Source organism: Oncorhynchus keta, chromosome 19 (genome assembly GCF_023373465.1).
Source record: "Oncorhynchus keta strain PuntledgeMale-10-30-2019 chromosome 19, Oket_V2, whole genome shotgun sequence".
Taxonomy (NCBI): domain Eukaryota; kingdom Metazoa; phylum Chordata; class Actinopteri; order Salmoniformes; family Salmonidae; genus Oncorhynchus; species Oncorhynchus keta.
The window spans coordinates 31,896,516-31,921,482 of record NC_068439.1 but is presented as its reverse complement, the minus strand read 5'-3'; the positions used below and the strand labels follow the sequence as shown (position 1 = coordinate 31,921,482).

Genomic DNA, 24,967 nt, shown 5'->3' with positions numbered 1-24,967 from the left:
TATATGAGACTGCATGGCCGTGTGCTCGATTTTATATACCTGTCAGCAACGGGTGTGGCTGAAATAGCCAAATCCACTCATTTGAAGCGGTGTCCACATACTTTCGTATATATTGTGTACATTTATCGAGCTATTTATAACTTAAGAAATGTCCAGATCACCTAGCCCATGATCAGCTAACTTTTTTTTTTACTTATATGTTGTAGCACATAGATACTGTTGTAATTGTTTGGTTACTCAAATATCACAAGAATACACATTAGACATGGCATTAGACAGAATTGGAAGAAAATTTGCTTTAAAACTACAACATTTTCTTTGCACCCCATGACAAAATGTGTAGAATTGCAGGAAATATGCTTTAAACCGGAAATTCTCTCCACCAACAAGAGGGGTGTGAACAGTTTGTCTCATGAACAGTTCTTGTGCCCTTAGAAATAAACATGGCGTGTGCTGGACGGGGGATCCCCGGGTGAAAATGTTTGGGAACCCCTGGCCTAATACATGCAGACACACCATGAAAAGATGAGGGGAACATTCATACTTCAAGAGAGAAGGCGGTCAATGATGTTGATTATGACTTGCCTTTATCTCAGGAACCTCCTAGCACATTGCTACTCACCTGTGTCACCACCAATGAGCAGGTAGAACACATGGGGAGGGAGTGGGTTGGGCTGCTGGATGTCTACAGCCAATGCCCTTTCTCAACCCCTTCATTACCATTACATTCAAGTTGGGCTAATGCAAAGAGAATAAACATTGCCTTCGTAACAGGTCAAATACACAACACACTAATGTCTGTGGCTTTGCTGCCACTCAGTCATTTCTGGGTGGCTTTAAAGAGAGCCACTTTGGCATAAATACATATTTCCAAAAGACTGGCGTGTGTTCAAGGAGGATGGAATTTGATCAGCTAATTACAAGACCGATCCGAGATGGGTGCTAATTCCACGTCACCTTAGAAAAACCACATATCTTTGTAATGTCCTTGTACAGTACACATTACCTGTGAGGAGGAAGAGAGGCAGAGGTGGTCATGTTGGGATACTTACCAAATGCAGTCAGCACCAGTGTGTAAGTAATCAATGTATGGAAGGCGGTTTTGGTCTCGAGACCAGCATGAGGTAGAAAAGACCATGCCAATGTTCAGCCAGGGAATGGTCACCCCTACGGAGAGACAGAGGAGTCCGTTTTAAAACAGCAGAGACCACAACAGGCCTCACAATGGGAAGACCTCAATACTCCTCGCGTCCTCTTTCCTCAGCTCTTTCTCGAAACCCATTGGAGGAAAAGGTCACAAGGGAGGGCCCTCTGGCATTCTTATCCAATGGGTTTAGGGAAGGAGGCGAGGAGTATGCAACTAAGATCTTCCCATTGTCTACAGGAGAGAGAGGTGCCTCAGGGGGGAGGGTTTGTGTGAGAGAGGGGTTGAGGATCAGGGGTGAGGGTTTGTGTGAGAGAGGGGTTGAGGATCAGGGGTGAGGGTTTGTGTGAGAGAGGGGTTGAGGATCAGGCGTGAGGGTTAGAGTAAGGATCAGGGGTTAAGGTATAAATCTTACCGGGCACGGCTCCAAGATGCCGCAGAATGGATCCAGAATTATTTGGGAGGACAGTGAGGTTCCATCCATGTCTGAAACAGAGAGTGAACAGTCACTGTCAGGTTTAGATGGAGTACACAAACAGTCACTGTCAGGTTTAGATGGAGTACACAAACAGTCACTGTCAGGGTCAGATGGAGTACACAAACAGTCACTGTCAGGGTCAGATGGAGTACACAAACAGTCACTGTCAGGTTTAGATGGAGTACACAAACAGTCACTGTCAGGGTCAGATGGAGTACACAAACAGTCACTGTCAGGTTTAGATGGAGTACACAAACAGTCACTGTCAGGTTTAGATGGAGTACACAAACAGTCACTGTCAGGTTTAGATGGAGTACACAAACAGTCACTGTCAGGGACAGATGGAGTACACAAACAGTCACTGTCAGGTTTAGATGTAGTACACAAACAGTCACTGTCAGGTTTAGATGTAGTACACAAACAGTCACTGTCAGGTTTAGATGGAGTACACAAACAGTCACTGTCAGGGACAGATGGAGTACACAAACAGTCACTGTCAGGGACAGATGGAGTACACAAACAGTCACTGTCAGGTTTAGATGGAGTACACAAACAGTCACTGTCAGGTTTAGATGGAGTACACAAACAGTCACTGTCAGGTTTAGATGGAGTACACAAACAGTCACTGTCAGGTTTTGATGGAGTACACAAACAGTCACTGTCAGGTTTAGATGGAGTACACAAACAGTCACTGTCAGGTTTAGATGGAGTACACAAACAGTCACTGTCAGGTTTAGATGGAGTACACAAACAGTCACTGTCAGGGACAGATGGAGTACACAAACAGTCACTGTCAGGTTTAGATGTAGTACACAAACAGTCACTGTCAGGTTTAGATGGAGTACACAAACAGTCACTGTCAGGGACAGATGGAGTACACAAACAGTCACTGTCAGGGACAGATGGAGTACACAAACAGTCACTGTCAGGTTTAGATGGAGTACACAAACAGTCACTGTCAGGTTTAGATGGAGTACACAAACAGTCACTGTCAGGGACAGATGGAGTACACAAACAGTCACTGTCAGGGACAGATGGAGTACACAAACAGTCACTGTCAGGTTTAGATGGAGTACACAAACAGTCACTGTCAGGTTTAGATGGAGTACACAAACAGTCACTGTCAGGTTTAGATGGAGTACACAAACAGTCACTGTCAGGTTTTGATGGAGTACACAAACAGTCACTGTCAGGTTTAGATGGAGTACACAAACAGTCACTGTCAGGTTTAGATGGAGTACACAAACAGTCACTGTCAGGTTTAGATGGAGTACACAAACAGTCACTGTCAGGGACAGATGGAGTACACAAACAGTCACTGTCAGGTTTAGATGTAGTACACAAACAGTCACTGTCAGGTTTAGATGGAGTACACAAACAGTCACTGTCAGGGACAGATGGAGTACACAAACAGTCACTGTCAGGGACAGATGGAGTACACAAACAGTCACTGTCAGGTTTAGATGGAGTACACAAACAGTCACTGTCAGGTTTAGATGGAGTACACAAACAGTCACTGTCACACAAACAGTCACTGTCAGGTTTAGATGGAGTACACAAACAGTCACTGTCAGGTTTAGATGGAGTACACAAACAGTCACTGTCAGGTTTAGATGGAGTACACAAACAGTCACTGTCAGGTTTAGATGGAGTACACAAACAGTCACTGTCAGGTTTAGATGGAGTACACAAACAGTCACTGTCAGGTTTAGATGGAGTACACAAACAGTCACTGTCAGGTTTAGATGGAGTACACAAACAGTCACTGTCAGGTTTAGATGGAGTACACAAACAGTCACTGTCAGGTTTAGATGGAGTACACAAACAGTCACTGTCAGGTTTAGATGGAGTACACAAACAGTCACTGTCAGGTTTAGATGGAGTACACAAACAGTCACTGTCAGGGACAGATGGAGTACACAAACAGTCACTGTCAGGTTTAGATGGAGTACACAAACAGTCACTGTCAGGTTTAGATGGAGTACACAAACAGTCACTGTCAGGTTTAGATGGAGTACACAAACAGTCACTGTCAGGTTTAGATGGAGTACACAAACAGTCACTGTCAGGTTTAGATGGAGTACACAAACAGTCACTGTCAGGTTTAGATGGAGTACACAAACAGTCACTGTCAGGTTTAGATGGAGTACACAAACAGTCACTGTCAGGGACAGATGGAGTACACAAACAGTCACTGTCAGGGACAGATGGAGTACACAAACAGTCACTGTCAGGTTTAGATGTAGTACACAAACAGTCACTGTCAGGTTTAGATGGAGTACACAAACAGTCACTGTCAGGGACAGATGGAGTACACAAACAGTCACTGTCAGGGACAGATGGAGTACACAAACAGTCACTGTCAGGTTTAGATGGAGTACACAAACAGTCACTGTCAGGTTTAGATGGAGTACACAAACAGTCACTGTCAGGTTTAGATGGAGTACACAAACAGTCACTGTCAGGTTTAGATGGAGTACACAAACAGTCACTGTCAGGTTTAGATGGAGTACACAAACAGTCACTGTCAGGTTTAGATGGAGTACACAAACAGTCACTGTCAGGTTTAGATGGAGTACACAAACAGTCACTGTCAGGTTTAGATGGAGTACACAAACAGTCACTGTCAGGTTTAGATGGAGTACACAAACAGTCACTGTCAGGGTCAGATGGAGTACACAAACAGTCACTGTCAGGTTTAGATGGAGTACACAAACAGTCACTGTCAGGGTCAGATGGAGTACACAAACAGTCACTGTCAGGTTTAGATGGAGTACACAAACAGTCACTGTCAGGTTTAGATGGAGTACACAAACAGTCACTGTCAGGTTTAGATGGAGTACACAAACAGTCACTGTCAGGGACTGTCAGGTTTAGATGGAGTACACAAACAGTCACTGTCAGGGACAGATGGAGTACACAAACAGTCACTGTCAGGGTTAGATGGAGTACACAAACAGTCACTGTCAGGTTTAGATGGAGTACACAAACAGTCACTGTCAGGTTTAGATGGAGTACACAAACAGTCACTGTCAGGGTCAGATGGAGTACACAAACAGTCACTGTCAGGTTTAGATGGAGTACACAAACAGTCACTGTCAGGGACAGATGGAGTACACAAACAGTCACTGTCAGGTTTAGATGGAGTACACAAACAGTCACTGTCAGGTTTAGATGGAGTACACAAACAGTCACTGTCAGGGTCAGATGGAGTACACAAACAGTCACTGTCAGGTTTAGATGGAGTACACAAACAGTCACTGTCAGGTTTAGATGGAGTACATAAACAGTCACTGTCAGGGTCAGATGGAGTACACAAACAGTCACTGTCAGGTTTAGATGGAGTACACAAACAGTCACTGTCAGGGACAGATGGAGTACACAAACAGTCACTGTCAGGTTTAGATGGAGTACATAAACAGTCACTATCAGGGTCAGATGGAGTACACAAACAGTCACTGTCAGGTTTAGATGGAGTACACAAACAGTCACTGTCAGGGACAGATGGAGTACACAAACAGTCACTGTCAGGTTTAGATGGAGTACACAAACAGTCACTGTCAGGTTTAGATGGAGTACACAAACAGTCACTGTCAGGTTTAGATGGAGTACACAAACAGTCACTGTCAGGGTCAGATGGAGTACACAAACAGTCACTGTCAGGTTTAGATGGAGTACACAAACAGTCACTGTCAGGTTTAGATGGAGTACACAAACAGTCACTGTCAGGTTTAGATGGAGTACACAAACAGTCACTGTCAGGTTTAGATGGAGTACACAAACAGTCACTCTCAGGGACAGATGGAGTACACAAACAGTCACTGTCAGGTTTAGATGGAGTACACAAACAGTCACTGTCAGGTTTAGATGGAGTACACAAACAGTCACTGTCAGGTTTAGATGTAGTACACAAACAGTCACTGTCAGGTTTAGATGGAGTACACAAACAGTCACTGTCAGGTTTAGATGGAGTACACAAACAGTCACTGTCAGGTTTAGATGGAGTACACAAACAGTCACTGTCAGGTTTAGATGGAGTACACAAACAGTCACTGTCAGGGACAGATGGAGTACACAAACAGTCACTGTCAGGTTTAGATGGAGTACACAAACAGTCACTGTCAGGTTTAGATGGAGTACACAAACAGTCACTGTCAGGTTTAGATGGAGTACACAAACAGTCACTGTCAGGTTTAGATGGAGTACATGGAGTACACAAACAGTCACTGTCAGGGACAGATGGAGTACACAAACAGTCACTGTCAGGTTTAGATGGAGTACACAAACAGTCACTGTCAGGTTTAGATGGAGTACACAAACAGTCACTGTCAGGTTTAGATGGAGTACACAAACGGTCACTGTCAGGTTTAGATGGAGTACACAAACAGTCACTGTCAGGTTTAGATGGAGTACACAAACAGTCACTGTCAGGGACAGATGGAGTACACAAACAGTCACTGTCAGGTTTAGATGGAGTACACAAACAGTCACTGTCAGGTTTAGATGTAGTACACAAACAGTCACTGTCAGGTTTAGATGGAGTACACAAACAGTCACTGTCAGGTTTAGATGGAGTACACAAACAGTCACTGTCAGGTTTAGATGGAGTACACAAACAGTCACTGTCAGGTTTAGATGGAGTACACAAACAGTCACTGTCAGGTTTAGATGGAGTACACAAACAGTCACTGTCAGGGTTAGATGGAGTACACAAACAGTCACTGTCAGGGACAGATGGAGTACACAAACAGTCACTGTCAGGTTTAGATGGAGTACACAAACAGTCACTGTCAGGTTTAGATGGAGTACACAAACAGTCACTGTCAGGTTTAGATGGAGTACACAAACAGTCACTGTCAGGGACAGATGGAGTACACAAACAGTCACTGTCAGGGACAGATGGAGATGGAGTACACAAACAGTCACTGTCAGGGACAGATGGAGTACACAAACAGTCACTGTCAGGTTTAGATGGAGTACACAAACAGTCACTGTCAGGTTTAGATGGAGTACACAAACAGTCACTGTCAGGTTTAGATGGAGTACACAAACAGTCACTGTCAGGGTCAGATGGAGTACACAAACAGTCACTGTCAGGTTTAGATGGAGTACACAAACAGTCACTGTCAGGGTTAGATGGAGTACACAAACAGTCACTGTCAGGTTTAGATGGAGTACACAAACAGTCACTGTCAGGGACAGATGGAGTACACAAACAGTCACTGTCAGGGTCAGATGGAGTACACAAACAGTCACTGTCAGGTTTAGATGGAGTACACAAACAGTCACTGTCAGGGACAGATGGAGTACACAAACAGTCACTGTCAGGTTTAGATGGAGTACACAAACAGTCACTGTCAGGTTTAGATGGAGTACACAAACAGTCACTGTCAGGTTTAGATGGAGTACACAAACAGTCACTGTCAGGTTTAGATGGAGTACACAAACAGTCACTGTCAGGTTTAGATGGAGTACACAAACAGTCACTGTCAGGGGACAGATGGAGATGGAGTACAAACAGTCACTGTCAGGTTTAGATGGAGTACACAAACAGTCACTGTCAGGTTTAGATGGAGTACACAAACAGTCACTGTCAGGTTTAGATGGAGTACACAAACAGTCACTGTCAGGTTTAGATGGAGTACACAAACAGTCACTGTCAGGTTTAGATGGAGTACACAAACAGTCACTGTCAGGTTTAGATGGAGTACACAAACAGTCACTGTCAGGGACAGATGGAGTACACAAACAGTCACTGTCAGGTTTAGATGGAGTACACAAACAGTCACTGTCAGGTTTAGATGGAGTACACAAACAGTCACTGTCAGGTTTAGATGGAGTACACAAACAGTCACTGTCATGGGGACAGATGGAGTACACAAACAGTCACTGTCAGGTTTAGATGGAGTACACAAACAGTCACTGTCAGGTTTAGATGGAGTACACAAACAGTCACTGTCAGGTTTAGATGGAGTACACAAACAGTCACTGTCAGGGACAGATGGACTATACAAACAGTCACTGTCAGGTTTAGATGGAGTACACAAACAGTCACTGTCAGGTTTAGATGGAGTACACAAACAGTCACTGTCAGGTTTAGATGGAGTACACAAACAGTCACTGTCAGGTTTAGATGGAGTACACAAACAGTCACTGTCAGGGACAGATGGAGTACACAAACAGTCACTGTCAGGTTTAGATGGAGTACACAAACAGTCACTGTCAGGTTTAGATGGAGTACACAAACAGTCACTGTCAGGTTTAGATGTAGTACACAAACAGTCACTGTCAGGTTTAGATGGAGTACACAAACAGTCACTGTCAGGTTTAGATGGAGTACACAAACAGTCACTGTCAGGTTTAGATGGAGTACACAAACAGTCACTGTCAGGTTTAGATGGAGTACACAAACAGTCACTGTCAGGGACAGATGGAGTACACAAACAGTCACTGTCAGGTTTAGATGGAGTACACAAACAGTCACTGTCAGGTTTAGATGGAGTACACAAACAGTCACTGTCAGGTTTAGATGGAGTACACAAACAGTCACTGTCAGGTTTAGATGGAGTACACAAACAGTCACTGTCAGGTTTAGATGGAGTACACAAACAGTCACTGTCAGGGTCAGATGGAGTACACAAACAGTCACTGTCAGGTTTAGATGGAGTACACAAACAGTCACTGTCAGGTTTAGATGGAGTACACAAACAGTCACTGTCAGGTTTAGATGGAGTACACAAACAGTCACTGTCAGGTTTAGATGGAGTACACAAACAGTCACTGTCAGGTTTAGATGGAGTACACAAACAGTCACTGTCAGGTTTAGATGGAGTACACAAACAGTCACTGTCAGGTTTAGATGGAGTACACAAACAGTCACTGTCAGGTTTAGATGGAGTACACAAACAGTCACTGTCAGGTTTAGATGGAGTACACAAACAGTCACTGTCAGGTTTTGATGGAGTACACAAACAGTCACTGTCAGGGACAGATGGAGTACACAAACAGTCACTGTCAGGGACAGATGGAGTACACAAACAGTCACTGTCAGGTTTAGATGGAGTACACAAACAGTCACTGTCAGGTTTAGATGGAGTACACAAACAGTCACTGTCAGGGTCAGATGGAGTACACAAACAGTCACTGTCAGGGACAGATGGAGTACACAAACAGTCACTGTCAGGGTCAGATGGAGTACACAAACAGTCACTGTCAGGTTTAGATGGAGTACACAAACAGTCACTGTCAGGTTCAGATGGAGTACACAAACAGTCACTGTCAGGTTTAGATGGAGTACACAAACAGTCACTGTCAGGTTTAGATGGAGTACACAAACAGTCACTGTCAGGGTCAGATGGAGTACACAAACAGTCACTGTCAGGTTTAGATGGAGTACACAAACAGTCACTGTCAGGGACAGATGGAGTACACAAACAGTCACTGTCAGGGTCAGATGGAGTACACAAACAGTCACTGTCAGGTTTAGATGGAGTACACAAACAGTCACTGTCAGGTTTAGATGGAGTACACAAACAGTCACTGTCAGGGACAGATGGAGTACACAAACAGTCACTGTCAGGGACAGATGGAGTACACAAACAGTCACTGTCAGGGACAGATGGAGTACACAAACAGTCCCTGTCAGGGACAGATGGAGTACACAAACAGTCACTGTCAGGTTTAGATGGAGTACACAAACAGTCACTGTCAGGTTTAGATGGAGTACACAAACAGTCACTGTCAGGGACAGATGGAGTACACAAACAGTCACTGTCAGGTTTAGATGGAGTACACAAACAGTCACTGTCAGGTTTAGATGGAGTACACAAACAGTCACTGTCAGGTTTAGATGGAGTACACAAACAGTCACTGTCAGGGACAGATGGAGTACACAAACAGTCACTGTCAGGTTTAGATGGAGTACACAAACAGTCACTGTCAGGTTTAGATGGAGTACACAAACAGTCACTGTCAGGTTTAGATGGAGTACACAAACAGTCACTGTCAGGTTTAGATGGAGTACACAAACAGTCACTGTCAGGTTTAGATGGAGTACACAAACAGTCACTGTCAGGTTTAGATGGAGTACACAAACAGTCACTGTCAGGTTTAGATGGAGTACACAAACAGTCACTGTCAGGTTTAGATGGAGTACACAAACAGTCACTGTCAGGTTTAGATGGAGTACACAAACAGTCACTGTCAGGGACAGATGGAGTACACAAACAGTCACTGTCAGGGTCAGATGGAGTACACAAACAGTCACTGTCAGGGACAGATGGAGTACACAAACAGTCACTGTCAGGGTCAGATGGAGTACACAAACAGTCACTGTCAGGTTTAGATGGAGTACACAAACAGTCACTGTCAGGGTCAGATGGAGTACACAAACAGTCACTGTCAGGGACAGATGGAGTACACAAACAGTCACTGTCAGGGACAGATGGAGTACACAAACAGTCACTGTCAGGTTTAGATGGAGTACACAAACAGTCACTGTCAGGTTGAGATGTAGTACACAAACAGTCACTGTCAGGTTTAGATGGAGTACACAAACAGTCACTGTCAGGTTTAGATGGAGTACACAAACAGTCACTGTCAGGGACAGATGGAGTACACAAACAGTCACTGTCAGGTTTAGATGGAGTACACAAACAGTCACTGTCAGGGACAGATGGAGTACACAAACAGTCACTGTCAGGGTCAGATGGAGTACACAAACAGTCACTGTCAGGTTTAGATGGAGTACACAAACAGTCACTGTCAGGGTCAGATGGAGTACACAAACAGTCACTGTCAGGGTCAGATGGAGTACACAAACAGTCACTGTCAGGGACAGATGGAGTACACAAACAGTCACTGTCAGGGACAGATGGAGTACACAAACAGTCACTGTCAGGGACAGATGGAGTACACAAACAGTCACTGTCAGGTTTAGATGGAGTACACAAACAGTCACTGTCAGGGTCAGATGGAGTACACAAACAGTCACTGTCAGGGACAGATGGAGTACACAAACAGTCACTGTCAGGGACAGATGGAGTACACAAACAGTCACTGTCAGGTTTAGATGGAGTACACAAACAGTCACTGTCAGGTTGAGATGGAGTACACAAACAGTCACTGTCAGGTTTAGATGGAGTACACAAACAGTCACTGTCAGGGTTTGATGGAGTACACAAACAGTCACTGTCAGGTTTAGATGGAGTACACAAACAGTCACTGTCAGGGACAGATGGAGTACACAAACAGTCACTGTCAGGGTCAGATGGAGTACACAAACAGTCACTGTCAGGTTTAGATGGAGTACACAAACAGTCACTGTCAGGGTCAGATGGAGTACACAAACAGTCACTGTCAGGTTTAGATGGAGTACACAAACAGTCACTGTCAGGTTTAGATGGAGTACACAAACAGTCACTGTCAGGGTCAGATGGAGTACACAAACAGTCACTGTCAGGTTTAGATGGAGTACACAAACAGTCACTGTCAGGTTTAGATGGAGTACACAAACAGTCACTGTCAGGTTTAGATGGAGTACACAAACAGTCACTGTCAGGGACAGATGGAGTACACAAACAGTCACTGTCAGGTTTAGATGGAGTACACAAACAGTCACTGTCAGGTTTAGATGGAGTACACAAACAGTCACTGTCAGGTTTAGATGGAGTACACAAACAGTCACTGTCAGGTTTAGATGGAGTACACAAACAGTCACTGTCAGGTTTAGATGGAGTACACAAACAGTCACTGTCAGGTTTAGATGGAGTACACAAACAGTCACTGTCAGGTTTAGATGGAGTACACAAACAGTCACTGTCAGGTTTAGATGGAGTACACAAACAGTCACTGTCAGGTTTAGATGGAGTACACAAACAGTCACTGTCAGGTTTAGATGGAGTACACAAACAGTCACTGTCAGGGACAGATGGAGTACACAAACAGTCACTGTCAGGGACAGATGGAGTACACAAACAGTCACTGTCAGGTTTAGATGGAGTACACAAACAGTCACTGTCAGGTTTAGATGGAGTACACAAACAGTCACTGTCAGGGACAGATGGAGTACACAAACAGTCACTGTCAGGGACAGATGGAGTACACAAACAGTCACTGTCAGGGACAGATGGAGTACACAAACAGTCACTGTCAGGTTTAGATGGAGTACACAAACAGTCACTGTCAGGGTCAGATGGAGTACACAAACAGTCACTGTCAGGTTTAGATGGAGTACACAAACAGTCACTGTCAGGTTTAGATGGAGTACATAAACAGTCACTGTCAGGGTCAGATGGAGTACACAAACAGTCACTGTCAGGTTTAGATGGAGTACACAAACAGTCACTGTCAGGGACAGATGGAGTACACAAACAGTCACTGTCAGGGTCAGATGGAGTACACAAACAGTCACTGTCAGGTTTAGATGGAGTACATAAACAGTCACTGTCAGGGTCAGATGGAGTACACAAACAGTCACTGTCAGGGTCAGATGGAGTACACAAACAGTCACTGTCAGGGACAGATGGAGTACACAAACAGTCACTGTCAGGGACAGATGGAGTACACAAACAGTCACTGTCAGGGACAGATGGAGTACACAAACAGTCACTGTCAGGTTTAGATGGAGTACACAAACAGTCACTGTCAGGTTTAGATGGCGTACACAAACAGTCACTGTCAGGGACAGATGGAGTACACAAACAGTCACTGTCAGGGACAGATGGAGTACACAAACAGTCACTGTCAGGTTTAGATGGAGTACACAAACAGTCACTGTCAGGTTTAGATGGAGTACACAAACAGTCACTGTCAGGTTTAGATGGAGTACACAAACAGTCACTGTCAGGTTTAGATGGAGTACACAAACAGTCACTGTCAGGTTTAGATGGAGTACACAAACAGTCACTGTCAGGGACAGATGGAGTACACAAACAGTCACTGTCAGGTTTAGATGGAGTACACAAACAGTCACTGTCAGGTTTAGATGGAGTACACAAACAGTCACTGTCAGGGTCAGATGGAGTACACAAACAGTCACTGTCAGGTTTAGATGGAGTACACAAACAGTCACTGTCAGGTTTAGATGGAGTACACAAACAGTCACTGTCAGGGACAGATGTAGTACACAAACAGTCACTGTCAGGTTTAGATGGAGTACACAAACAGTCACTGTCAGGTTTAGATGGAGTACACAAACAGTCACTGTCAGGTTTAGATGGAGTACACAAACAGTCACTGTCAGGTTTAGATGTAGTACACAAACAGTCACTGTCAGGTTTAGATGGAGTACACAAACAGTCACTGTCAGGTTTAGATGGAGTACACAAACAGTCACTGTCAGGTTTAGATGGAGTACACAAACAGTCACTGTCAGGTTTAGATGGAGTACACAAACAGTCACTGTCAGGTTTAGATGGAGTACACAAACAGTCACTGTCAGGTTTAGATGGAGTACACAAACAGTCACTGTCAGGGACAGATGTAGTACACAAACAGTCACTGTCAGGTTTAGATGGAGTACACAAACAGTCACTGTCAGGTTTAGATGGAGTACACAAACAGTCACTGTCAGGTTTAGATGGAGTACACAAACAGTCACTGTCAGGGACAGATGTAGTACACAAACAGTCACTGTCAGGTTTAGATGGAGTACACAAACAGTCACTGTCAGGTTTAGATGGAGTACATAAACAGTCACTGTCAGGTTTAGATGGAGTACACAAACAGTCACTGTCAGGTTTAGATGTAGTACACAAACAGTCACTGTCAGGTTTAGATGGAGTACACAAACAGTCACTGTCAGGTTTAGATGTAGTACACAAACAGTCACTGTCAGGTTTAGATGTAGTACACAAACAGTCACTGTCAGGTTTAGATGTAGTACACAAACAGTCACTGTCAGGTTTAGATGGAGTACACAAACAGTCACTGTCAGGTTTAGATGTAGTACACAAACAGTCACTGTCAGGTTTAGATGTAGTACACAAACAGTCACTGTCAGGTTGAGATGTAGTACACAAACAGTCACTGTCAGGTTTAGATGGAGTACACAAACAGTCACTGTCAGGTTTAGATGGAGTACACAAACAGTCACTGTCAGGTTTAGATGGAGTACACAAACAGTCACTGTCAGGTTTAGATGGAGTACACAAACAGTCACTGTCAGGTTGAGATGTAGTACACAAACAGTCACTGTCAGGTTTAGATGGAGTACATAAACAGTCACTGTCAGGTTTAGATGGAGTACACAAACAGTCACTGTCAGGGTCAGATGGAGGACAGTCATTCCACAGTGGCCAGTCAAGAGATATTGTTGGTCCCACTTTAAATAACGAGCAGCTTATAAAAGCCTTCATAAACACTACACAAATGTGTTACAAATGTATAACTGTAGGTCATGCTTTATAAAGGGTTCACAAATGTGGCATAACCGCCAATGTCAAATACGACATAACCCACTCTATGGCATAAGCACCAATACATATAATTAAATTGAGGCTTCACAAAGCATTTATAAATCTGTCATACTGTATCATATTTGACATAGCGTGTTATGAAACATTTGACATTGGTGATTGTCAGTTATGCCAAATTCATGAACCATTTATAAAAGCATGAGATATGGTTATAGATTAACACATTTATGTAGTGCTTATGAAGGCATTATGAAGGCTTTATGAAGCCAAACGTACTATAAAGTGGGACGATATTGAGTATTTCTATGTTTAGTGTGTGATGACATTGGGTCTTCTTACTTAGAAAATGGCTCGGACTTTCCCACAGGGAAGCCACTTCCGTGTGTGTTGGTGTCCACTTTCCCATAATGCACTGCCACATGGCAGTGCCTCTGCTCCACTATCCTCCAGTATTCTTGCTGTCAAGGAAGACAAAAAGGAGAAGTGAGCGGTCGATAGTGGGTGGTCGATAAAATATGCACACTGAAAAAAAGAAGCTCAATTTACAGTAGTGACTAAGACATGCCATTCTTACCTCGACCTCAGCAGCACCGGGCTCTTTGTTAAAGCACATGGTCATGGTGTTCCTGGCTATCCTAAAGAAGTTGGTGAGAGATACAGATTTCCCCTGCAACACAAGATTGGCCACATAGTACAACTAGCATCAAACAGAGTCAGGTACCCTGTAAAAGCAAATACCAGCCTATGGACAAGCCTTTAAGAGAAACATATAGCCATACACACACCAGGGCTAAATTATGCAATGAAAAATGAAAGACTGGATGACCCGAGTGTACTGTATGCAAGTCTCTGCAGCTCCATGTCGAACGTTTCTGAGCATGACTAGCTAATATGAACCTTCCCCGGGATGACTCGGCAGATTGGAGGGGCCATGATGGCGTGGATAAAAACTGCCTGTACGGTCTCTGGGTTACTGTAATTGTACTGAGCTCACGTCTTATGGGTCTGCTTGTGTTGGGGAGGGAAACGATTAAAATGGAATCCAGACCAGAACGACGTTTGAGATGTCATGATCACAGACACACAGCAAGCTAGGGTTAGAAACTAGATAACATCACACCTCCTCTAACCTGTACCCCCACACATTTACTCAGTACCAGGCCACCTGTATATAGCCTCATTATTGTTATGTAATTCTACTGTGTTACTTTGTATTTTTTAACTTTATTTCATTTAAAAACTATTTATTGAACTGCATTGTTGGTTATTAAGGGCATGTAAGTATGAATTTCACTAAGGTTTTTCACTGTAAAACTTCACCTGTTGTATTTGACGCATGTGACATGATTTGAGAAGAGCAGCAGGGGGAGCGTCTGGGTCAAGAAGCTGTCGTGTGTGTGTGTGTGTGTGTGTGTGTGTATACAGTTGAAGTCGGAAGTTTACATACACCTTAGCCAAATACATTTAAACTCAGTTTCACAATTCCTGACATTTAATTCTAAATTCCCTGTTTTAGGTCAGTTAGGATCACCACTTTATTTTAAGAATGTGAAAAGTCAGAATAATAGAATAGAATGATTTATTTAATCATCACATTCCCAGTGGGTCAGAAGTTTACATACACTCAATTAGTATTTGGTAGCATTGCCTTTAAATTGTTTAACTTGGGTCAAATGTTTGAGGTAGCATTCCAAAGGTTTCCACAATAAATTGGGTGAATTTTGGCCCATTCCTCCTGACAGAGCTGGAGTAACTGAGTCAGGTTTGTAGGCCGCCTTGCTCGCACACACTTTTTCAGTTCTGCCTACAAATTACCTATAGGATTGAGGTCAGGGCTTTGTGATGGCAACTCCAATACCTTGACTTTGTTGTCCTTAAGCCATTTTGCCACAACTTTGGAAGTATGCTTGGGGTCATTGTCCATTTGGAAGAGCCATTTGCGACCAAGCTTTAACTGACTGATGCCTTGATGTTGCTTCAATATATCCACATCATTTCCCCGCCTCATGATGCCATCTATTTTATGAAGTGCACCAGTCCCTCCTGCAGCAAAGCAACCCCCACAACGTGATGCTGCCACCCCCATGCGTCACGGTTGGGATGGTGTTCTTCGGCTTGCAAGCCTCCCCCTTTTTCCTCCAAACATAACGATGGTCATTATGGCCAAACAGTTCTATTTTTGTTTCATCGGACCAGAGGACATTTCTCTAAAAAGTATGATCTTTGTGCCCATGTACAGTTGCAAACTGTGGTCTGGCTTTTTCATGCCGGTTTTGGAGCTGAGCAGCCTTTCAGGTTATGTCGATATAGGACTCGTTTTACTGTGGATATAGATACTTTTGTACCTGTTTCCTCCAGCATCTTCACAAGGGCCTTTGCTGTTGTTCTGCGATTGATTTGCACTTTTCGCACCAAAGTACGTTCATCTCTAGGAGACAGAACGCGTCTCCTTCCTGAGCGGTATGACGGCTGCGTGGTCCAATGGTGTTTATACATGCTTACTATTGTTTGTACAGATGAACGTGGTACCTTCAGGCATTTGGAAAACGCTCCAAGGATGAACCAGACTTGTGGAGGTCAACCATTTTTTTCCTAAGGTCTTGGCTGAATTCTTTTGATTTTCCCATGATGTCAAGCAAAGAGGCACAGAATTTGAAGGTAGGCCTCGAAATACATCCACAGGTACACCTCAAATTGACACAAATTATGTCAATTAGCCTATCAGAAGCTTCTAAAGCCATGACAATTTTATGGAATTTTCCAAGCTGTTTAAAGGCACAGTCAACTTAGTGTATGTAAACTTCTGACCCATTGGAATTGTGATACAGTGAATTATAAGTTAAATAATTTGTCTGTAAACAATTGTTGGAAAATGACTTGTGTCATGCACAAAGTAGATGTCCTAACCGACTTGCCAAAACTAGTTTGTTAACCAAAAATTTGTGGAGTGGTGAAAAACAAGTTAATGACTCCAACCTAAGTGTATGTAAACTTCTGACTTCAACTGTATGTGTGTGTAGGCCGAAGTGTGGGCAGGGTTGACACAGAGAGAGGCAGGGCAGGGCAGAGAGATGTGGAGTAGAGAAGCAGAGGCCTGCTGTCTGTGGCTCCATTTCAACCAGCTCAGCACTGACCTACATTCCATCACCTAGAACAACAGAATAAAGCAAGCAGGACTGGAACTAGATGACGTGGGAGGCGTGAGAGGAATGAACAAAAACGCAGTTTTAAAAAGGATGTGCATTGTTGTTTCCTGTGCCTCACCTTGTAAATACACTTGTGCTGGTCACTGAGAACACCTTTCTCCATATCCGCCTCCTCTTCCTCCTGCTGTGTCTTGTCCCCATTATTCTTTTCCTGAGCGAACAGCCTCCGGCGTCCCACCTTCAGCTGCTGACTGTCCAGCTCCTTCAGCCGGCTGCACAGTTGACCGTTGCTGCGCTGCACCAGACTGCCGGCCAGCCCGTTCTTAGGCTCGTAGCGCGGCAGGGCCAGGTTCCTCTCTGTGTGGCCCTCCAGGGGCCCCCTGAGGCGTTCCAAGCCCTCCTTCTCCTGCAGCACCTCCCTCTCCAGGCGTTGGTGCTCCTCGGGGGACAGAGAGTCATACGACAGCAGGTACTGGAGGTAGGACTCCTGCAGCTTGGCCAGACGGTCCTGGGCTGACTTGGGGATCCGCAGCAGATCAGCCAGTTTACTCCACTTCTTCAGGTCCATCACCTGCTGCATGCCACCCATGTCATTAATCAGCTGGAAGAACCGAGCCAGGTCAACCTCACAGCCACCTGGAGGAAGAGAGGGAGATGGGGTCAGATACAGGGTTAAGCCTAACCCAAACCCCACAGCCGGCTGGGGAGAGAGGAATGGGTGAGGGTCAATGGCCATGAGTTTAACACTTCTTCGATAATCATAGCACAACATCGACCGCATTCTTATACAGACTCAAACATTTATTTCAGTCAGATAAACAGCCTCTTTCAGTGTAAAAACAGTGAGAAATCTAAGGTGTCAAGCAACATGCTAGGTTGTGGTTTTACTGCCTCACAGACATACATCTGAATATTGTTATTGACATCTGCAGTAAAAATACCAGATACCATTGGTGGAATGCAACAAACATTTTGTTGTGTTGTCAAAACCTTCGAGACCCAATGTTTGCTAAAGCGGTTTGTTTTGTGACATTAGTCCAGCCTATATGTGCGTTTGACTGTCAGACCAACCAACGACCAGGGGGATCGGGTTAAGTGTGTGTGTATATATATATATATATATATATATGCCATTATATATGCCATTTAGCTGTGTGTGGCTGGTAAAGTAGGGACAGTCTATGAGTTAGACTCACCGATGAGCGGGGGGTCTTCCATGGTGATGCCCTGAGATTTGAGATGCTTCTTGATGCATGCTAGCCTCTGTACGTTGGGGCCCCAGCGACGGCCCAGCTTGTGGATGCGCTGCACCTGGGTCACAAAGCGCATCTCATCGTTCAGTTTGCACTCTGGGCGCCAGTCAGCCGGGGGAACCACCCGACACAGTCCGCAGGGCTCCGCCCCCTCCCGCACAGAGTCCAGGTACACCAGGGGGTCCTGGAACTCCCGCTGGGTGGGACAGAACACTGGCGCCTCACCCAACGCCGCCCAGCTCACCCTGCTCCTCTCCGCCCTCTCCCTCTCTCTCTCCCTCTCCTTCTCCCTTTCCCACTCCCTGTCAGGCCGGGGCTCTGCTGGTTTGTGAGGGATATGTCCAGGGTTGTGTCCAGAAGTGTGGCAAGGGGATTCTGAGGTAGTTGAGCGGTTGTGGTTAGGGTTAGAGGCAACCTGCCCCCGCTGCTGTGCTTGTCTGATGAACATCAGCTTGCCGGCTGACGCCCGCTTGGGCCGCTGACGCTCTGGCTCTGGATTGGCTAGTGGTGTGGTGGGAGGAGTCGGGGGAGGGGGTGGGGCTAGCAGGGTCGGGGGAGGGGTGGTTTCCATGACAATGTGTCCGTTGGGGACCAAGGTCTTGTCCTGACATGCTTTCTTACTGCGTGTTTCCAGAGGGCTGGTCTGGTGCTGTTTTGTCTTGTTAGGGTTGGGGTTATTCTCCAGGATGACCAGCTGACCCTGGGAGTCAGCCACCGCCCCGATGGCTGCTACCGCCACCTCCAGCCTCCGCTTGGAGTTCCTCAGCCCCTCACGCCCCTGCCTGCCCACCTCCTGCTTGGCACAGTTGCGACCGTTGAGGCGCACACTGCCCCCGTTAGCCACCTTGTACACCCCATTGGATAATAGCACCTGTTTGCGTGTTTTTGCTTTGCTATTCTGGGCTTTTCCTGAGTTGGAGAGGGGGAGTCGCTGGTGGCGGTGGTGATTGTTGCTATTGGCTCTATGGGAAGCAGCAGTGCTGTGTTTGCGGTGGTTCAGTTTGGTTTTCTTGACCAGTTCTCGTTTTGCTTTGGTGTATGTGACTTGGCCCTTCACAGTTTTGGACGGCAGTCTGAAGTCTTTCGTTTTTTGGGCACCGGCCGTGTGCACGCCTGGCTGGGAGAGCCGTGTGACGCCGTTCACTTTAAAGACCTGAGAGCGAGAGAGAGAACGAGAGAGAGAGAACGAGAGAGATCAGAAACATTTGTTCATAAACATTCTGTGTTCTAACACACACTCTCTCTCTCCCTCCGGAGCTGTGGCTTCACATTGAAGAAGTAAAAACTAGTAAGCAAACATTTTAAACTGAAGCCTAGACATAGGTTGTTGTACTTTTAAATCTGCTATTGTAGACAAACACTCCTCACAGGGAAAGAAAACTAAACAGTGTTAGCTTCAACAGCTGAAAAAAGCCATCCCGGCCCAAATAGGAGTGAGGCTTTAATTTTAGAGCCAACTGCTGTATGTAGAGAACACTAAATAAAAAGGGTTACGACTTGAAACTCTATCCCAGCACATGAAGACAGTTTTATTTGGTATAGTTTCCTTAAGCTCTTTAATTCGCCTTTAATGCCTCGAATAAAAGTGTTTTTACCCTGCAGATCTGAGAACCCCTGCTGAACATGTGAGCTCTGAAATGTAGCTAGCTTAAGTTACATCGGGGGGCCTCACTGGCTAAATGCAGCTGGGGGAATGAAGCCATCCAGACCCACCAGCGGAAGAAGCAGAGTTGTCTCCCTCTCTCTGTTCCCTCTGCTGCCCCCTGAACACCTCTGCATTAGGAGTACAATACAGCTGCAACCCTGCTTCTATCAGGTACAGCCAACACAAAGAGAGGCTATTAAAAGATAAGGGGGAGTGAAATGTGACCCCCTTCATAAATCCTGCTCCCCTCAATAGTGGAAAAATACACACAGACAGAGAGAGAGAGCACGAGAGAGAGAGAGAGAGAGAGAGAGAGCGAACCCCATCGCCCCGGCAGGCCAGAGTGATGGATGGCAGAGTGGCTAAACGCAGTGTGACGTCTGCCAGGGTCTCAAAGCAGCACGATGCCAAAGACTCAACAAATACATGAGATTCTCAACTCTAGAGGGATAGAGCTATAACCAAAGACAACATCAGATTCAGAGACTTCTGTCTGCAGAATTTAAACACCTTGCTTAAGGGTCAAACTCATCCATTTTGCCTTCACGACCAAAAGAATAGAACAGAGAGCCAGTGGGCCAGCTGTGACCAAAACAGATATGCTGACAAAGGCACAGAGGGCTGGGTGGTGGTTGTCTACTTTAGTTTCACCACTAGAGGGCTCACTGGCTCTACTCTTCTGCACAACTCTCTCAAGGGTTGGTGTGCATGTGAGCAGCGGCCTTTGCTCTGTAATAGTCTGGTCTGAGACAGAGAGGAGCGAGAGAGAGGAGACGGGCTACATCCCAGCCCTGTGGAGAAGGTGAAGGCCCCTGTAAGAAGGCACTGAAAGACTGGTGAGAAGAAGAAAAAAAAGAAAGAAAAATCATTACAGGAAACAGACAGAGTAAGCGAGGGAGAGGGAGAAAGAGTGAGGGAACAAGAGAGAACAGAACCACAGCCAACTCTCTGAAGTGGATTTTGGTCCCATGTGAGTGGAAAGAGAGGAGGGGGGAGGCGGGGGATGGCTCAGGATGACATCATGTGTTGCTATAGTCCATCTGCAGGATGGCAGGAAGATTAAACACGGAACATCTGCAGCACAGCGGCCCATAGGAAGAGGACGGATCTACAGCAAATCAGCTGCTCATAGGAACAGACTGGATCCACTGCAGCTCAGCAGCCCATAGGAACAGACTGGATCCACTGCAGCTCAGCAGCCCATAGGAACAGACTGGATCCACTGCAGCTCAGCAGCCCATAGGAACAGACTGGATCCACTGCAGCTCAGCAGCCCATAGGAAGAGATCTAGAGCTCAGCAACCAATTTGAAAAGACTGGATCAGGAAGCGTATCCGTGACTCTTCCAGCGCATAGAGAAACGAACACACTTATCAATTCAAAAAACAACAAACAATGTAGCACTCAAAAGTACATAAAAACAAGCACATCAATGTGATGCTGAAAAGATGGTCTCCGAGGTCTGTCTACATGAATAGTCTTCAGCATAATGACTTTTAAAACCGAGACAAAGGTCAACAGGAGACAGGAGCAGCAGCTCAATTTTCCTGACCAAATAACATCCCCCAGTTCAGATTTCACAGAATATCATTAGTCTGGCTTGCGCTAACTAAATGCTGTATAAACAGGGCCAATGGGTTCTTGTATGATAATCATTTGAACTATGGCTGATTCCCTTCCACAGACTAGGGATCATGATCGCGTTGCTATCGGCCAGGGGATTGGATATCGCCCTGATGCTGCACTCTCACAGTTAATATCAGAAGACTAAAAATGTGAATGCCTCAAAATGATTGGAGCTCTGTTGCCAAGGACGGTGAATCTGCCAGTACAACACATGAGCACACACACAGGGAGACAGACAGAGAGAGCGAGAGACAGAGAGAGACAGAAAGCAGAGAGAGGGCAGAGGGCTAGAACAAAGGCCAATCACTTCAGCGTAGTTTGTCTTGGCTCTCCCCTGCTCATTGAGATTCATTGTTCCTTAATTAGTCAGTTGGCGGCACTTAAAACCGACAGGCCCGGCATCGACATGAGACAGCGTGGCCCGGCTCCGGTGTACCGGCTGTCTGGGGGAGCCGAGCTGCCGGTCAAGATGCTGCTATCTCTGACGAGAGGCAAAGCCCCCAGTGCTCCCCTCTGATTAGCTCATGTAACTGTCAGAACCACAATGTGCATTTTAAACCGGGCCAAAGGTACTCTCCCTCCTCACGTCATCCCCTCCTCCTCTCCTCCTTAGCAGAGCTCCTTCTCGGACAGGAAGGCAGCTTTGACAGCCCAGCTCCAGTAGTAAATATAGTAGCAGACTGCGTCTGTGTAATGATTGTGTTTCAAAGGCAGGAGAGGAAAGGAGCTCAGGGATTTCACACCGAGCATGCTGCTGTTACGTTACTATATTAATAATATGTCACCGTTCATCGTCGTCACACATTACTGCTCGTCTAATGATAATGTCTGCCCTCGCCTGGCGGTTACTGAAGCATGCTGGTCAGCCATCTTTATGACCGTTATAGAGAGTTACATATTAGCCGAATTAACCAAGCATACTTTTCAGGTATAGATGCAGTACCTGCTTTCGGGGCTCCTCTGCAGCCCTCCTGTGAGGCAGTCCATTGGTAGTGTGGCCCCTGGCTGTGGCCTCTGGCTGGCTGAGGGCCTGCTCCCTCCGGGCCTCGGCCCTCTCACTGCGCTCCCTCACCTGCACCCACTCCTTCCCTCTGGGCTTGTGGCTGTCCCGGGGCGACTTGCTGTGGCCATTCAACACTGAACAGGAGAGAAAAGATGATCTTAGATCAGTTTAGAAGGTTGAACACTGGACCAAAAGTAGAGAAAAGATGATCTCAGATCTGTGTAGAAGGATGCTGCGGTGTTACAGTCTGAACTTAAAATGGATTAAACATGTTTTTTTCTTACCCACAATACCCCATAATGAAAAAGTGAAAACGTGTTTTTAATGGCCAGGCCCAGGCCCAGCCAATCAGAATGAGGTTTTACCCCAAAAAAGGGCTTTATTACAGACATAAATACATCCCCCATTGTGTTGTGACAAAACCGCACATTTTAGGGTGGCCTTTTACTGTCCCCAGCACAAGGTGCATCTGTGTAATGATCCGCTGGTTTAATCAGCTTCTTGATATGTCACACCTGTCAGGTGGATGGATTATCTTGACAAGTTATAAAACGCTCACTAACAGGGATGTTAACATTTGTGCACACCATTTGAGAAAAATAAGCTTTTTTTGCCTATGAAACATTAAATCGCATCTTTAATTTCAGCTCATGAAACATGAGACCAACATTTTACATGTTGCATTTATATTTTTGTTCGGTATACAAGTACACCCCCTGGACAGAATGTTAGTCTATCGCAGGGCCTTATCTTCAATCAATCTCCTTAATGCAGAGTGTCAAGCAGAAACGCATCAGGTCCCATTTTTACAGTCTTTGGTATGACTTCGGCCAAGGATCGAACACCCAATCTTCCAATCTCGAGCCGGACAAGTCTAAATAACAAGGCCACTGAGTTTGTAGAGAGATGAGGTAGTTATTGCACACAGAGTGCAACTTAAGTCACTTGTTAATAAGCACATTTTTACTCCTGAACTTATTTAGGCTTTTGCCATAACAAAGGGGTTGAATACTTATTGACTGAACACATTTCCGCTTTTCATTTGTAAAGTCCAGTGACCCCCCCCCAAAAAAATCTAATTTTAATCCATTTTAAGTTCAGGCTGGAACACAAAAGTCAAGGGGTGTGAGTTTTTTTTCTGAAAGCACTGTATATCAAAACCTCAACAAGAATTTATAACGTCAATGAAATATTTTCTCCAGTCTTGTACAGTCACTTGTGGGGAACATTATGTTGGTCAGGCACCAGACTACAGCCCTGCTAACCTCAGACTAGTGCACAAACACCGATATTAACCATTCAATTAACACATATTCAATAGTTCTCGCTTCATATTTTATGGAGGTTCACTTTATTTTCACAGTGTTTAAATATCAACCGTCGCTGACGTTTATAAAATTACATGGTCCCCCCCCCCACCCCCCAAAGTCCCTGGCGTTTTGAAAAGCTACCACAAAACGCAACTCAATAAAAGGTGTTTAATCTAGAAATGTAAACATGGCTGGGGTTAGTGAGGTGCAGGGTAATGAAAGCAGAGCTCTGTGGTTTCTCGCTCTCTCTTTCTCTGTGCCTTGCAGCTCATATAAACTACTGGAGTCCTGCCCATGTTGCATTTTAAAGTGTCACATCTGACACACGGCATTATAGTGTACTGTACTGGCCAGTTCTAACAGTGTACTGGGAGACGGGCTTCTACGGTACAGGTCTAACAGTGTACTGGGAGACGGGCTTCTACGGTACAGGTCTAACAGTGTACTGGGAGACGGGCTTCTACGGTACAGGTCTAACAGTGTACTGGGAGACGGGCTTCTACGGTACAGGTCTAACAGTGTACTGGGAGACGGGCTTCTACGGTACAGGTCTAACAGTGTACTGGGAGACGGGCTTCTACGGTACAGGTCTAACAGTGTACTGGGAGACGGGCTTCTACGGTACAGGTCTAACAGTGTACTGGGAGACGGGCTTCTACGGTACTTACGGCCCAGGCCTAACACTGTACTGAGAGCAAGTGTGCTGCCATAGGACAGGCTAATTTGGTAAATATTGCTTTGGCCACGCTACTATGTCAAAGTACTCACTTTCTAAACCCCTGTCTGCAAGTCTAGAGGAGGAACTGAAACACTGGCCTTGTTTCCATGGGGATTGCCTGGCCTGGAGGATATGTTGTCACAGGGAGGAGGACTACAGCGTCTGGGACACAGCGAGCAACACCAAGCATATGCCACTGATAACATGTAGATCGTTCTTGTGTGGCTT

The 24,967-nt window shown here is 45.4% G+C and overlaps 1 protein-coding gene across 50 annotated transcripts in view; it reads right to left on the bottom strand.

The window, feature by feature from the left end:
* LOC118397671 (protein Jumonji-like) overlaps positions 1-24,967 on the bottom strand; it is a 103,219-nt gene that overhangs the window by 6,976 nt on the left and 71,276 nt on the right. For all 50 annotated transcript variants that reach the window (XM_052470179.1, XM_052470181.1, XM_052470182.1 and 47 more), the window contains exons 7-13: positions 22,652-22,845; positions 18,381-19,590; positions 17,303-17,820; positions 14,613-14,705; positions 14,378-14,496; positions 1,560-1,630; positions 1,053-1,167 (exon numbers count right to left, since the gene is read on the bottom strand). In XM_052470179.1, coding sequence (XP_052326139.1) covers positions 1,053-1,167; positions 1,560-1,630; positions 14,378-14,496; positions 14,613-14,705; positions 17,303-17,820; positions 18,381-19,590; positions 22,652-22,845 — 2,320 coding nt within the window. The remainder of the gene's footprint in view (positions 1-1,052; positions 1,168-1,559; positions 1,631-14,377; positions 14,497-14,612; positions 14,706-17,302; positions 17,821-18,380; positions 19,591-22,651; positions 22,846-24,967) is intronic.